General features: G+C 39.4%; 2 protein-coding genes across 3 annotated transcripts; one reads left to right on the top strand and one right to left on the bottom strand.

The window, feature by feature from the left end:
* The first annotated feature begins 5,272 nt into the window (after positions 1 to 5,272).
* slc25a4 (solute carrier family 25 member 4) lies at positions 5,273 to 7,547 on the top strand. The gene is made up of 4 exons (XM_062432603.1): positions 5,273 to 5,479; positions 6,195 to 6,681; positions 6,779 to 6,919; positions 7,039 to 7,547. The coding sequence occupies exons 1-4, from the start codon at positions 5,369 to 5,371 to the stop codon at positions 7,194 to 7,196; spliced, it is 897 nt and encodes a 298-aa protein (XP_062288587.1). The 5' UTR covers positions 5,273 to 5,368; the 3' UTR covers positions 7,197 to 7,547.
* A 302-nt stretch (positions 7,548 to 7,849) lies between these two features.
* Positions 7,850 to 16,516, bottom strand: cfap97 (cilia and flagella associated protein 97). 2 transcript variants are annotated; one of them, XM_062432588.1, is made up of 6 exons: positions 16,383 to 16,516; positions 14,143 to 14,891; positions 13,586 to 13,866; positions 12,605 to 12,805; positions 9,457 to 9,619; positions 7,850 to 8,134 (listed from the first exon to the last, which is right to left on the bottom strand). In XM_062432588.1, exons 1-6 carry the CDS (start codon positions 16,400 to 16,402, stop codon positions 8,007 to 8,009), a joined length of 1,542 nt encoding a protein of 513 aa, XP_062288572.1. In that variant the 5' UTR covers positions 16,403 to 16,516; the 3' UTR covers positions 7,850 to 8,006. The 2 variants fall into 2 exon arrangements, with proteins under 2 accessions (XP_062288572.1, XP_062288576.1); XM_062432592.1 differs by having other exon boundaries at positions 7,850 to 8,131.
* Positions 16,517 to 16,633: the final 117 nt, after the last annotated feature.

The raw sequence follows: 16,633 nt of genomic DNA, 5'->3' as shown, positions 1-16,633 counted from the left end.
GAGTATAAGCGCAGCGGTCAACCTGTCTTCAAGTTTTGGCCAGTAGAGACGGAGGTTCGTGCTATCGAGCAATCAGTCTGGGTTTACACAATCTGATGCATTATACAACAGTGGTCCAGCACACACATGCACGCGCGCACGCACACGCACGCACGCACGCACCCACACACACACACACACACACACACACACACACACACACACACACACAATTCAGAGACCACTCTGTTTCTCTGTTGAGAAGAACCTCCAAATACATTTGCTAAGATTTGTGTTTGGATTAAAAATATATATTTTTATAGTTAAAAAGCTGAAAATGTAATTGTAAATGTGATTTTGAAGGATTTGATAGCACCACTGTGGCGACTAATAAATATCAGTATTGTCACTTGCAGTTTTCCGACCTCACATTCAGACCATCATACTCTGCCAAGTCTCCTCCGACCACACGAATGATCACAAGATATTTTTAGATGATAACCATACATGGACAACAGATAGTGAGCTTTAGAAACAGTCCTGTCAGTCAGGCATTAGCAAAGCCAAAGAGTTTGAACCCCTCCAACCTCAGATTTTCTAGTCGGCCTCTTTTTCTACCTCCATCTTTCCACCTCAGCACCACTCCTTCTCTCCCGTTCTTACTTACACCCCACCCCTATTTCTCATGGACTTCTTTTCTTTCTGCTTCTCTCCCTCAGCCCCAGTGTGTCTCACCCTCCACCCCCACTCCTGCCATGTCCATCGCTCCGTCTCCCACTGACTGTGTGTCTCCAGGTCTTCCTGATTGGTCATGGGGATTTCTCAGTGTGTGTGTGTGTGTATGTGTGTGTGTGTGTGTGTGTGTGTCCGTGTCCACTTTGGATGGTCTGCCATGGGCACTGCCCCGACTGCGGGGTGAGCAACATCAGCTACATGATGCTCTCTCTCTCTCTCTCTCTCTCTCTCTCTCTCTCTCTCTCTCTCTCTCTCTCTCTCTCTCTCTCTCTCTCTCTCTCTCTCTCTCTCTCTTTCTTTCACACACACACACACACACGTGCCTTTGACGCATATTGTCCACAGTCAGCTTTTTTAACGTTTAAGAAAACAGGCCAACAGCCAAGAAATGGCACCAAAGAGAAGAGGGTGAACTCAAATAATCTCCTTCACCCTGAGCTCAGTCTCTCTGTCTGCTCAGGAGAGCCCAGTGTGCATCCCAGCCTGCTGGATTTGAAGCCACAGGATTGTATTAGCAGCATGACTTTCAACAGGAGACTCATGGGAGCGCACATTGTTCTGGAATAAACAACCAACATGATCGTCTCTTAAATAGGAGCAGGCTGAGCTTTTGTCGACTCTGTGTTGTTCTGCGCAAAACCTGCGGGATAATGCTGCTGGTTGTATATTATATTCAGGCTGCAACAAACAACATATTCATTGTCCAATTATATGCTAATTACTGCCTCACTTAATCGTTTAGTCAACAAAATATCAGAAAGTAGTAAAAAGCACATTATGATCACAAAATATCTAGTTAACTATCATATATGACACAAAACAGTAAGAGATACTGTCATTTGAGCAGCTAGCACTAGAACATGTTTGGCATTTTTGCTTGGAAAAATTATTTGAATGATTTAACAATTATCAAAATCATTGCCAATGAACTGCAAACATTGTGGAGAGGTAATATTTTAATTTAAGGAGAGACTGATCTCTGAGCAGATTCATAAACTAGAGTCAAAAGCAGCCACTCGTCCCATGCTGGCCAGTTTTGACCCTAATATCTGTGGTTTTAACCCTGTCTGACATTCATAATCTCTATTATCTTTGAGCCTTTACTGGTCTAGGATAGACAGTAGGGGATCAGACGAATTATAAAGATGTTTGTCACAGTTGTTTCTTAACAGATATTATCAGTGACTGTATTGGCGCAGGACGAGCTGTGCGCCAACGGCTTTGTGTGTGTATGTGTGTGTAAGCGTGCATGCATGTTTATGTGTGTGTCGGGGGCAGGCTCTAACTGTCTGACACCTGCAGCTCTTCATACTCAAAATGCAAATCCAAGCACACACACACCCCCCCTGCCCCCCCAACCCTTCCACAACCCCTCCCTCCATCTCTGAGATCCAAGGTAACTGAGCAACGACTTTTCCCAAATCTAAATCAGATTTAAATAATCATGCAAGAAGAGTTTAGGCGGCATTAAACACAAGAATTAAAGCCTGTCTGGAAATAATAAGAAAAGCAAATTTTCTGATCTAGAGCACGTGTAGACCAACAAAATGTTAAGTTTACTGGGCGACTGTTGGTGAGCTTTACAATAAGTCACTCTAAATTAAATCTTTTTGGAAATAAGCAAATGAAAACGTCTCTCAGTCAAATCATTTAAATTATAGCAACTAGTTGATTATTTTGCAGATACTAATTATATAATATAATATAATATATATAGAGAGAGATAGATAGATAGATAGATATTATATTATATAAACAATCCAGGGAGTTTGAGTTGCACATGATTTTAACTTCACTGATGGAGGAATGGAGGAATGTCTATGATGTTAATGATTTTAAAGCAAATCATTATTTTAATTGTATGTTTTAATGTTTCCATGTTTTTACTATTATTGGGTTTTATTTTTATTTCTCAAATTGCATGTTTTTATGTTTTTTTCATTTCCAATTCTTACTGTTAAATATTTGTTTTATGTAAAGCACATTGAGTTGCCATATAAATAAAGCTGCCTTGCCTTGCCTTGCCTATGAGAGGCAGAAGTTGTATCTACCTGTACACCTAAATACCTGACATCTCAGAATGAAAGAGTTTAGAAGAGTAACATGTGAGTTTAACCCAAGTGTTTCTCTATGTGCTCTGAAACTGGAAAAAAGTATGACTTTTGCTTGCAAAAAAAGCAGGTGCAAGCCTCTGTGTCAGCAAGCATCTGCCTTTACCGAAGAATTGAAGTGAACAAGATGCTGAATCTCTAACCAGCTACCAAGGCTCAGCAGCTGAGTCTGACCTCTGACCTCGTTGGTGGGAGCTACTTAAGAGTATTTCCCTGCGGAGAACAAGTAAAGTGGTGTGTTATTTGTGTTATTGTGTGTGGAGTGTGGAGTAAATGAGGAGAAAGCACCTGTTTCACTGGGTACCACGTTTTTGACTGTGAGGACGTTGAGGCAGCTCTTGAATGTAACCCAGCTCTTTAGTGCCACCCACTGACTGGTCTAGAAAACACAACACAGCAGCAGGGAGATGGGGAAAGTGGAACCACGGTCTAAAGTAGCCTCCAACATACCACCCTACAGATAAAATTGTATAACTGGAAATCTCAGTGTTTTTATTCCCATCCTGGTAGTCACATTGGTCTATACACTAATTACATATCACTAGCGTTATTAACTCTAACATGCTGTTTGGGACCCATTTTGATATTTTAAAGCAGTAAAGACACTCTAAATAATATAATTTAAAAATGAAATGTACTGTACCAGTCAAAAGTTTGGACACACTTTCTCACTGATGTAAATGACAAAGTGTGTCCAAACCTTTGACTGGTACTGTATATATTTTCCTTAAGTGTCCCAGAATATCCACCAAAATTATGTATTTTTGTGCAGCTCGTATAAATATTTGTACATAGAGGGTGTTCTGAGTTAAAACACATTTATAAATGACTGATATATCTATGAATGCAAATACATATTTGGTTCAACATTTGGTGTAGGTAATAATTATATAGGGATACTTGAGCCAGATCAAAAATGACCCACTGCGTACTATGACCAGAATATGAACAGAATGTAGCTAGGGGTTAAATGTGGGAAAATAATCTTTAGGAACAAATTAAACTACAATTATTTAGTAAGAGTTAGTGAGATAACAACACAGCAACACCCTTGGATTTAGTGTAATACCTGTTTTTCCCTGTATTATAATCAGTACTATTGTCAATGCTAGTGTTATTAGTAAAGTTATCAATATTGCTATAGAAATTATCAGTATTACTAGTTTGATATAATCATGTTAGGAAAATTCTCGACAACGTTGGTAGTAACTGCACACAGTCGAGGAGCGCCGACAAGTGGTCGTAAAGTGGAAGTTTTAGTCTTGGAAAGAGGACAGAGTGTGAAACTTCAAAAACACAACGCTGTACATTATGTTCAGAGTCAGAGAGACTATGTATAAAAGTATGACCTCTTCACTGCATTAGAAAGAAGCCAAGTTGGCCCGTTTACCAGTTTGGATCGTGTTGCGTTTTCCATTCAGAGCAGCGAGGCGTTGCGTCCTTACTCGCGTCAATGCCAGTTAGAATAAGCTTTCCGATGCGATATTTCACAATAAATTCCACTCACACACGGTTGTTGCCATGTGGTGTAGTAACAGACAGTTTGTTGTGAAGGACACACAGCCGTTTCCGTTCTCACTGTGTCTCATCGTGTCCTTGTGCGGGCTTGACACATGTTTCTAACAGGTGCTAAAAATGAATGTGCAGCAAAACTGTCCGCGTGGAAAAGGCCAGTCTAAAAAGAAATACAGTAACAGTTTGACAGTATCAATGAGCTGTATTTCAACCAAAATGACAATTTTCCCTCTAATAACAATAACAACAACAACAACAACAACAACAATAATAATAATAATAATAATAATAATAATAATAATAATAATAATAATAATAATAAACAATGTATAGGCTACTTATGATTGTACCTTTCCTAGAAACATTTGTGTTTGGAAATACTGAGATCAATGAAGTCCCTGTATGTGCACGTGTGCCGTGCCTCTCTCTCTGTGTGTGTGTGTGTTTGTGTGTGTGTGTGTGTGTTCATGTAGGTTAAAAGGGTCATCTTTACTACACTTAAGCTCTGAGATGTTAAACGTGGCCTATAAAGATGGTCTGACCCATTATAAACGCATCCTACTTGTAGAATTCCTGCCTTCATTTTAAGACTTTTGTAAACTGAGTTGATCTATAAATCCAGGCTGTGTTATGTCTGGATTTTAGATGAGGATGCTGCTTTACAGAAGGATTGCAGGTAAAGGTTTTTACCATGCTGAGGATTGGAGTAGGGTCGAAATTAAAGTGTGTTTTTATTACAATCAAATAACATAGATTGTGTCCTTTAAACGTCCCCGGCTTGGGCGACTCTTTCCTTGAGGAACATGGCGCACGTCTTGAACTTTAACCTCGGATATTTATCCAACCTCGTTTATCGGTTTGACAAGCTCCAAATCCATCACTCAAAATTCTCGCGATAAATGACCCCCATATATTAGGGCAGATGGGGGGGACTCGTCCACTTGAAGGAGCGTCGGGTTTCCTTGAAGACCGTGGTTAGGTTTTGGAACAGTCAGGGGTCTCACATCCTGCACAAGAAAGATCCAACCATGTCGGACGCGGTGGTTAGTTTCATGAAGGACTTTTTGGCTGGTGGCATAGCCGCTGCCATCTCCAAAACAGCTGTCGCTCCCATTGAGAGAGTCAAGTTGTTGCTCCAGGTAAATAACTGAACCAACTTTTCCCCCCACAGCTGGACCGCATATTCACTATTGTGTGCGTAAAGTGTGCGTAAATGTTGGATAACTGGTAAAGCAAACGTTAAAACTGTAAAACTGCTTATTAAAAACATATTTTTAATGGAAGACAAGTGCCACTGTGCTAGTGGGTTCATATGGTCTGTGCGTAATGTCAAGGAGCACGTGAGAGGTCCTTCGTTAATGAGGAGATAGTTTTACGCACTGGCTCTTGTAATGTTGGTGATGATGGCAAGACTGCCTGACAGTATACAGTTTGTGCTTCAATAAAACGGCCATAATATACATTTTCTGAGCTATTACTATGTGTAATAAGTTAATTATTATTATTACAGTTGAACGGATGACCGCAGTAATATTCAGTGAAAGTTAATTGCTAAATTTAACTTCAAGTATGTAATCTAATCCACAGCTGATTCTCAAATGACAGGAGTGTGCCTGTAGACGGCAAGGCCTACAACTAATTCACAACTCCTGGCTGGAGAATATTAAACACCGGCTAAGATAGTTACAATTAAAATATCACAATTACAATTTCACAAAAACAATATGCAGCTGCTCAGAGGAAAGGTGCCCTGGCACAGTTACTTTCCACCAAGTTTTTCTAAAAGACTCGTCACATTTGTTGGGAGGAAGAATATTTCTTTTTTCATGATCTTTTTTCTGTCCGTGCTTGCAGGTCCAACATGCCAGCAAACAGATCACAGTGGATATGCAGTACAAGGGAATCATGGACTGTGTGTACAGGATCCCAAAAGAACAGGGATTTATTTCCTTCTGGAGAGGCAACCTGGCCAACGTGATCCGTTACTTCCCCACCCAAGCCCTCAACTTCGCCTTCAAAGACAAGTACAAGAAGATCTTCCTCGGTGGTGTGGATCAAAAAACACAGTTCTGGCGTTACTTCGCTGGCAACCTGGCATCTGGCGGTGCGGCCGGTGCGACTTCCCTCTGCTTCGTCTATCCTCTTGACTTCGCCAGAACAAGACTCGCTGCCGACATCGGCAAGGGCTCAGCTGAGAGAGAGTTCACCGGTCTTGGAAACTGCATCAGCAAGATCTTCAAAACCGATGGCCTCAAGGGTCTTTACCTCGGATTCAACGTGTCAGTCCAGGGTATCATCATCTACAGAGCAGCCTATTTCGGATGCTTCGACACAGCCAAAGGTGCGCACATCTGTTCGACTCGACCTTTACCCTTTTTTATCCTCCTATAGGTGTATTTTCTTGTGACTTTCGTGTAACTATACTGCTCTTCCAACAGGTATGCTCCCAGATCCCAAGAACACACACATCGTCGTCACCTGGATGATTGCCCAGTCTGTCACCGCCGTAGCTGGTCTTATCTCATACCCCTTCGACACCGTCAGACGTCGTATGATGATGCAGTCTGGACGTAAAGGAGGTGAGTGTCACTAAGCTTGTGAATTATGTCATTACAGTAACGGATTTTGGCGCTATTGCGCACTTTAGGCATGCATTTATGAACATTGCGCATCACTATCCATGTCTCCATTTCCACAGCTGACATCATGTACAAGGGCACAATGGACTGCTGGAAGAAGATCATTAAGGATGAGGGATCAAAAGCATTCTTCAAGGGTGCCTGGTCCAACGTGATCAGAGGCATGGGTGGTGCCTTTGTGCTGGTGCTGTACGACGAGATCAAGAAGTACACATAGGCTACTAATGTCTGTAATCCACCAATCCCCAAAGAAACCCTCCACCTCTCTTAAGTCTTAGTTTTTGTTATGAAGGGATAACAGCTCGTGTTACAGCGCGGGGAAAGTACGTATATTTGATGTGTCTCCTCAGAAAAATCTGTATATATATCCCGTCTACACTGTGCCAAAAGGCATGGCCAGTCTTTTCAGTGTGATAGTCAAGCTGGTGGTTCAATGGAGTTGTGCTGATGAGGATGTCACCACCTTTTATATGCTGAGGCCCATGTGTTGTTACGTTGTGACCATTCTGATTCTGTATCCCACTTCATACATTATTTAAATAAGAATAAAGATTTCTTATTTCTCTTACTCTTTATGTGATGCCAGTGTTCTGTTGTCTTGGCGAGCTGTCGTTGACTTTGAAAGAAAGAAGTCAAATAATTATTTTTTGCTTTTGTTGCGGACAAAAGATATCCATCATAAACACACAGAGACCTGCAGTACAGAGGTAACCTCTAAAATGATCAATATTCAAGTTCAGTTTCACATGATTCAAGTAATCAAGTCATTTTTGGAAAAAACATGCTCAGACAGTGTTGTATCTGTTCACTATTCTCCCATTTGAAAGTGAAAAATTACTAAAATACCAAGTGCTAAAATAAGCAGCTTTATTTAGCAAGAAGCAATATATAGAAAGCAAAAACAATATTTCAAATGCATTTCTAAATGTGTAAAAACTATTCTCAAGTGCAACAAATAGCGGATGTCATCAATGGGAGGCAGTGATGTGCTGCTTTGTAGATCAGATGACTGGAAACAGCAGTGTTGTTAGCACCATGCGGGTCGGACTGAGCTGAGTTTTTTTGACGTGGGTACAGATGTGCTGCTGAAGTCACTGGTGATGGAGGCTGCTCTGCTGTGGTGGGCAGTACTGGCCGACCTGGAACCCTTACCTGCTGGTGTGGACAACAGAGAGAGGTTTTCTGGTTACAGGTTAACTGTCACATACTCAAATCAAAAACCAAACTTTTTACTTTTTTTTTTTAACTCCAAACTTCCACTGAGAAAGAAAATAAAAATTGACATTTAATACGTAAACCTTATCAAAACATGTACCAGCAATGACTTTAAGTTTATACAATATGATGATATATAATGATGAAAAATCTCACCGTTTTTTCTCATCAACACTTTGCCATTTGAATTGGCTTTGATATAAAGTACTTGGAGCAGTAACATCAGTCTTTACTGATCTATGAATGAATGGGTGAGTCTTACCAGTCATCCACAGCCGTCTTACACTGTTTAAAACTCTTCGCCTTCAGTTAACTGAGTCTCTGCAGCCACCTGGAGGCGGCAGGTCATATATGTGTGATAAATCTGCAGCCTCCAATATGACAAGTGGCGCGTCACAGTACAGTGCCATTACACACGCTGAGCCACGTTGTTTAAATCATGATGCACAAATGACACAAGTCTGCTACAAAACACAGACACGATGTAACCTTTTGTATTACGGACCAGTTTACCCAGGACTGCCGTTTTACACAGGACATCCCGAGACACCGGATTACTGAGGCTTACTGGTGTGTCTCTCCAATGTCACCGTGTTGCAAAATAAAACCGGCAACATTAGCAGAACACAAGTCTTGATTGGATTTTGAGCACCCGTGCACAAGAGATTGAATATTTCTGTTATGTAAAAATTACAGATTATTTCAGATATGCGACTTAAAGTTGGTATAACACTCATATTTAGGAAGTGCTGTTTAGTAAAACGAGTACACAAAATGACAACCGTTCGACGTGGGGATAATAATTTTACAGACAGACAAACACACACATACATCAACCTGCTCATGTGGAGTCAGATCATTCACTGAAGGTTAGGTGTATACAGCAGATGCTTTCTCACAGAAGGTCTGTTTTAAAGGTGATAAACCACATTTCCTCGATGGTTCTCCTCATATGTCCTCATATGATCGAGAAGCAAGTTTAATGGTACATACCTGGTATGAGCAGGTCACCATACTGTCATACTGTATGAGGTACATAAATTAAATAACATTTAAGCATTTTTTAAGCACAGTAACACTCAGACCTTAACAGTTTGTAAGTAATTTAACCTGATGTGGTATTAGAGAGTGCCAAAGTGTCAGATTGGATATGATACATTAATTTAGCATATTAGTCTCATTCACAATCTTATCACATCTGTTCGTTCTGAATGAGCCATCGTCGTTTAAAACATGTTTTGATGTAGATATGAGTCACCTACCTGAGGCTATCCTGCTGGTGGACCTCTCTTTACTTGTGGTGGATGTATAGATTGGGGGCTGGGGACCTCCTGGGTATCCACTTAGGCGTTGATAGTCTGACAGTTGTTCTGAGCGCTTCAGTCCAGGTGAAGCCTTGACGGACTCCAACCTCTTCAGGAAAGCCTGAAAAAAACAAAAGCAAATCCGTACATAATTAAAACCATAATTGCAAATGTCCTGACATAAGATGTGGGTATATAAAGTGTGTGAGGTCAGTGTCAATAGCTTTCATGGGGAAGCTATCAATCATTTTGAACATAAAGTGCTTCATTATACTGTATATACTCTACAGGAAGTCTTCAGTGCCTCCAAGTGTGTATAACAGCAGAATTAAATATGCAGCAGGAGTTTTTTGTGAATGAAAAAGCTTTTTCTAGCCTCTGATTCAAAGAGCCATTCACTGTTAGTGGACAATCTTTGTTCCGGCTGTTGACCAACAAATTATAACAAACCACATCATATTTAAAAAGTGTTTATCATTCATAAAATGAATGAGTATTTGACTCAGAAATGAAGCACAAAATTGTAATTCTACAAATCCCTATTAAAGTATATAAATAGACTAAATGTGGCGCTTCGCAGCAAACACAACCGAACAGCACGAGGTTGAACAGTGAAGGCTCTTAAAGTCACACTCCCACATGCATGCTGTGCACACATCGCTCACTAAGCAAAAGCTCCACGTAAAGCAGAACAACTGGGAAAAAAACCCAACAGTCGATAGCAATTCCCCTAAAGTGCATAAGTCCGTTAGTCGTCACAAAAAGACATTACTGGTTCCTAGCTGGGAACAGACTATAGTCACCTACTGCATTTCCAGTGTGTAAGCACAAATCTCTTCAAACTAAATCTAAATCACTTTTTTGGCAGAAAATTAAGCATATTGTGTAATTTACCAATTTTTAAATACATAGAAGTAGTTCTACTTGTGCAGGACAAATGAGGTGTATTTTATATGATGTGTGGGGCAGTTATACTGACTACACAGCATATTCAGTTACTTCACTCTAAGAATAGAGAGGGCAAAAAGCATCCATGACAACGCAGGGAGTTCGACTCAGGAGAGGGGACAGTCTGTCCTGAAATGGTTTGAGACACATTTCTTGATAACAACAACTCTAAAGATCTTAAAATCAGTGATAATGAGAAACATTAGTGACAGTAATGTTGAAGAAAATAACACAAGTTTTCTGTTTTCACTTTACAACACCTGTCTGAGGTGGAAGCGGCATGCTGCTGTTGGCCAGTGACTAATCTAATGATCGTTTCCTGATTAATTTGAAAGGAAGTGCCACTTGTCGAGCCCTGGGTTTCTATCATTAGTGGTCAGGTGAGGTTAATGTATGGGGTGAGAGGCTTAAGCTGAAGAGGTCTTATAATGTCACTCCGTGGCACTGCCTGAAGTCTGCCACCTGCTGCCATCTGTCCAAATCCATCCGTGTCTGCTTTCAGGGGAGGCTCTCTCAGACTGCCAGCACCTACAGGATCTAACCAGTATCTAACATATATGAACACTTAAGGAAGCAAATACATGTTAAAATAATAAGTAACATAACTGCCCAAAATCACAGTTATGTACACACAGAGTAAAATATGACTGTGATTAGTTTAACTACCTAAACTGCGGACATGTTTTCTTTTGGCGTCTACAATAGCTGATTAAAACCAATTACAGAACATTTAATTAAAAACACGTCAGCATATCAAACTCAGACATGTGGACAAGTTTTTAGAGGAAATCACAGCCGTTTGTGAAGGCGGCTGCACCGCCACAATTAGTTGATTCATTGATTGAGTGCCTGAACCAGGTTTTTCTTTTGGATCATAATTCTTCCGCTCTCTTCAATTAGTTGATTGTCAGAAAATTAAATTTGTAACCATTTTGATAATCAAATGATCATTTTAGTCAAACTTTTCTGTGTCATAAATGATAATAAAATGGATATCTCCAAACAAACTTTGAGCTTTAAGAAATTATCAAGGGAATTATTCTTTACTTTCTGACATTTTATAGTCAAAACAATTAGCTTATTAATCGAGAATATAATGGGCAGATTAATCGATAATGAAAATAACCGTTAGTTGCAGCCATAGCCACTATTAAAATACATTTGCAAACAACACATCTTCACTGGCAAACCAAGGATGAGAACTTACATATAAAGAAGCAACAGCGGCTACGTATTTTAGTGTCTGTTTAGATACAATTACGCAAATAAGAAACCCTGAATCTTCTTTCTTGAGACTAAACGTCACCAATATCACCCAACGATCACGTAATTTAATTTAAATAACTGAAAAGCCAGCAGTGTGAATGCAGCTGCATATTTGCAGCTGTTTGTTGTGACTGAGAAGCATTAAATATCTATATACTTCATCAGTTTTTAAACTCTTATTGTTTAACATTGTGACTAAATAACCGCAGATTTGTTTTAAAGATTATTTGGCACGTAGGCTTGTTTGGATGGATCAGTTTAACTAGAGATGGGAATTAATGTCACATGTCAAAGGTTTTTCATCAAATTTTTACTCTGAGGTAATTTCCTGCTGCACTGCTCTAAAATTTGACACCAGTGCTACAGTGAATACAGCAAATTAGGGCTGAAACTAACAATTATTTTCATTATCAATTAATCACTTGCCTATAAAATGTCAGTAAAGATAGAAAAATACCTGTCACATTTCCCATAATTCAATAAGATGTCCTAAAGTTTCTTATTTTGTTTGCAATGACAAAAGAAAGCAGCATCCTCTTTTTCAGAGAGCTAGAAATAGTTATTTAAAAAATTATTTATTATTATTATATTATTATTATTTATTTCAATTATTTATCGATTATCAAAATAGTTGCGGTTTCATTTTCTATTCATCAACTAATCGACCAGGTCCAAATCAGCTTCCTAAGATCTTGTACTACTACATGGTGATCCAAGGAAACATAATTCTGATGTACAGTGGATTTAATGAGCGTAATTGACACTGTTTAGCTACAGCGAATGAATCATTAATGTGAAGCACAAGAAACATTTTGCTCTGTGCAACTTTCCTTCGTTTTAAAGAGCACTGAAGAAAGTGGTTTGAAGTTCCCACACTGGAAGGCAAACTCACTAGGTTGTCCCTCTCGATACGTCGCAGTTCCCGCTGCCTTTTGATTCCCTTGCTGGTGGACCTCTCTTTATTTGTGGTGGATGTATAGATGGTGGGTGGAGGACCTACTGGGTATCCACTTAGGCGTTGATAGTCTGACAGTTGTTCTGAGCGCTTCAGTCCAGGTGAAGCCTTGACGGACTCCAATCTCTTCAGGAAATCCTGTAAAAAAAAAAAAAGAAGAAACTATTTTGAATATAAAGTGCTTCATTATACTGTATAATTAAGTGTAATTAAGTGTTTATCATTCATAAAATGAGCGAGTATTTGACTCAGAAATGAAACACAAAATTCTAATTTTACAAATCCCTATTAAAGTATAAAAATAGACTAAATGTGGCACTTCACAGCAAACAAAACCAAACAGCACGAGGCTGAACAGTGATGGCGAGTTGCTGAATGTGAGACATGCAATCACACTCCCACATGCATGCTGTGCACAAATCGCTCACTAAGCAAAAGCTCCACGTGAAGCAACGCAATTGGAAAAAATCCCCACAGTCGATAGCAAAAAGACATCAGTGGCTCCAAGCTGGGAACAGACTAGTCACCTACTGCATTTCCAGTGTATGAGCACTTTGATCAAATCTCTGTAATTTCCCAGCTTGGGATCAATAAAGTATATCTATCTATCTTCACTCTAAGAATAGAGAGGCCTTTGCTACACGGTGGTCCAAGGAAACACAGATTTGATATAGATTTGAAGAGCTGCAGTAGTGTTGACATTGCTGAGCGTATCATCAATGACATTAAGCTACAGCTAATGAGATACAAACTTAAAGCAAAAGAAATGTTCTTCTCAGCCTTCTTCAATTTTAAAGAGAGAAGAAAGTGAAAAAAAGTAAATATGCCAAAGAAGTGATTTTCTAACCTCCGGCCAATATTTAATAAATATCTAATGAATATATTTTTTAAATGATCAAGTTCCCACACACGACTCACCAGGTTGTCCCTCTCGATGCGTTGCTGTTCCTGTTGCCTTTTGAGCCCGCTGTGAGAGTGTTGAACGACAGGCAAGGTGTTCCCTGCGTGGGATTTCCTTCCCGCTGCACTTCCCGGTCTGGACGTTGGAGAAATGCGCGACAGCTTACGAAGAAGTCGCTGGTTCTCCCGATCTATGCGCCGGACGTCATCGTTGGTGAACGAGTAGTTCTTTCTGTTACTCCTTCCTGGACAGCTGTAGACCACTTTACCTCCGAGCTGAATCTCTGAGATGAGAGAGCCTGATTTATGGAAAGGGAAGTTGTCAGTTTAATTGGTCTTTAAAAGGTAGTTCCTGCATTTTATGTGAAGTACAAATGGCTCTTTGACTTGAGGACGAATTGTCAAGTACGGTTTTGCTTCTTTCCATCAAATACATCCAGAATACATGGAAAATATGTACAACAATTAAAAAAAAAAAAAAAGGCTATTTCCTTTAAATGCTTTTAAAAATAACATATATGATATACATCATCTTAAATGTAACTGACAGACGACAATGGCAAAGTTTTACTCACACTCCTCCACATCTGGATCCGAGTCCTCATCGTGATGTCTGTTACTATGGCCAGTGGAGGACACACTCTCCTGCTGCTGCTTTTTAAGGCTCCCGTCTTCAACCCCCGTGTGATTCAGGTCCAAATACGGGACAGGGCTGATGTCAGGAGTTGAGAGGGGGCTCACATCTGTCACTGAACCGTCTGACTCCACTGTGCGGACTCTGGTTCTTCTCGCTCGAGGGGATAAAGAAGGCGACCTTCCTGAGTTTGTGTCCGTGCTGACCTCACTTGAAATGGGAGACGGACTTCGGCGGTGTTGTGTGGGGGATTTTGTATTCCTCCCCTTTGAGTGTTTGGGATTGGATGGTAACACTGCTTCAGTCTCATTGGTGTCGGCCAACAGAGCCATAAATGTTCCACTGGACTTTTTTGAGTTCAAATTAGAGTCCTTCCCACAGTTACCAGCGTTATTGATTACTTTATGTGATTTAGACAACACGCTGGACCTCTGCGCCCTGCTCCTCACGTCTTCCTTCAAATGAAAGCTGTTGTCCTGCTTTTGGTACTTTTTGGTCCGATCAGTACTTGGGGACAACCCACCTGCTGTATTGCATGTATTTTCAGTCTTCGAGCCTCTGTCCATCTTTTTCCCTCCATCTCTGCTGGCATGGCTGTCATCACAGTCGCTGTCGAAAAACGAGTGATCCACCTCACCTTCTAGCTCACTGGGGTTGAACATGGCAGTCTGTGTCAAGTAAACACTGGACCTGTTGTGTAAGATTGAAGTATAGTTAATTTAAAGATTATAAAGCGAACATGCCACCAAATCACATATACGTACATTACATGAAAATCTGATGTTTTAAAGAAAATGAATGCCACTCCGCACATCCACTGGTTTCTATTTGTACAAAAAAATCAATTACCAAACTCTTTTGCTTGTGTTAATTAGTCCATCACAATAGATACAAAGTAGTAATATTATTATTAATAATAATAATAATAATAACTTTATTTGTATAGCACCTTTCATACAGTAAATGCAGCTCAAAGTGCTTTACAACAAAATAAATTACGAACACCAAGTGGTTTCACATAAAATGAGCATAAACAATGTTAAAAAAGAACAGAAAAGAAATAGGAAAGAAATAAAAACATTCATGTAATATAAGATGGGATATAAGAGTAAAATAACAGTACATAGTAAAAGTAACTAAACATTATATTACATATACTATTATAAGAGAAGTGCAGTAGTAAGTAATATAAGAGCTAATTAAAAGCTAAAGTAAAGAGCTACGTATTTTGCTCTCTCTTAAAAATACTTAATGAAAGTCTGAGACAATCTTTGACTAAATTACTTTAATCTGCCGATTTGAAATAGAGAAAAGCAACAAATGTTAAGCTGGAACTGAAGAACAATTGTGTGAGAAATGACTGAAATGATTATGTGATATTATGAGTAAATGTCAATTAATTTTCTGTCAGTCGACACATCAATTAACTGACTAATCATTGTACAGTAGCTCTAAATTACATATTACCAGACAATTTGTACAATTGCTGTTCACTGTGATCCATCGCAAAGGTCAAGCAGGGTTCAATTATCTGTGAGTTGTTTTTTAAACTATACATAAATTAATGGAAATCAATGGCTTCTTCAACAGGAAGACAAGTACATCTGAATCATACATGATTATTTTACTCTTGTAAAAATGTAGGTATATGCATAATAAATTAAGATATGGTTTTATGTTATGGTTATTGGTTTCTTAGTTTAAGTAATCAGCACGTTGATTAGGATGCTGTGATTTTATGGGAATGAGTTTTCATGTTCATGGCCTGCATTTGATGACAGAAAAAAAAGTGTGTGACATGATTTTATTTAAGGAGCTAAAACCTGTACAACCACTAATTTAACTACTGTCACATTATTGTTAAGTTATCTCATAACAAAGTTGGTTCAGCTTTACTATAATGTCTGCAGCTTATTGACAGCACATACATTAAGGAATTTGGCATGGCATTTGGACATTTAGGGCAACGTTACTGCCATGACAACACTTTCCACATAAAGTAAAGTTTAAAACATGAATACTCTACGATGCTTGTGAGGGTAAAGCACAGTTTAAAATGTTCATATTATCACTTAAACCTTGATAACATCAGGTTAACTAGCATTGCTAAATTTGCTAACATTAGTTCAGTGCGGATATAGCTTTAGCTAAAGCATTAGCTGTACGATAACGACATCTCACCTGGTAAAAGGTCGCACCATAAACAGTCTGTCACGTTTACATTTGCATTTTTTGCTGCATGCTGCCCTTTAAGGGATTTATTCCGTCGAGCAGACAAGTAAATTAAACGTAAAGCTGCATTAAAAACAACTTGCTGGTGTTGTCTCTAGGCAACGTCACTTCCTGACAACGGGACCGCTGCAGTAGTACAGCCAGCTGATTTATTTTTGCTAGGCCTCTTTACACTTTTGATGAGTGTTGCTCCACAGAAA

Source organism: Scomber scombrus, chromosome 2 (genome assembly GCF_963691925.1).
Source record: "Scomber scombrus chromosome 2, fScoSco1.1, whole genome shotgun sequence".
Taxonomy (NCBI): Eukaryota; Metazoa; Chordata; class Actinopteri; order Scombriformes; family Scombridae; genus Scomber; species Scomber scombrus.
The sequence above is the reverse complement of the archived record's forward strand: the minus strand, read 5'-3'. Positions and strand labels throughout refer to the sequence as shown.

Coding starts and splice junctions, on each gene's coding strand:
- slc25a4 (XM_062432603.1), top strand. CDS start 5,369: ATGTCGGACGCGGTGGTTAGTTTCATGAAGGACTTTTTGGCTGGTGGC. Junction 6,682..6,778: donor ATGCTTCGACACAGCCAAAG/GTGCGCACATCT, acceptor CTCTTCCAACAG/GTATGCTCCCAGATCCCAAG. Junction 6,920..7,038: donor GCAGTCTGGACGTAAAGGAG/GTGAGTGTCACT, acceptor CCATTTCCACAG/CTGACATCATGTACAAGGGC.
- cfap97 (XM_062432588.1), bottom strand. CDS start 16,402: ATGGTGCGACCTTTTACCAG. Junction 9,620..12,604: donor GTATCGAGAGGGACAACCTA/GTGAGTTTGCCT, acceptor TGTTTTTTTCAG/GCTTTCCTGAAGAGGTTGGA. Junction 8,135..9,456: donor CACCAGCAGGATAGCCTCAG/GTAGGTGACTCA, acceptor TGTCCACACCAG/CAGGTAAGGGTTCCAGGTCG.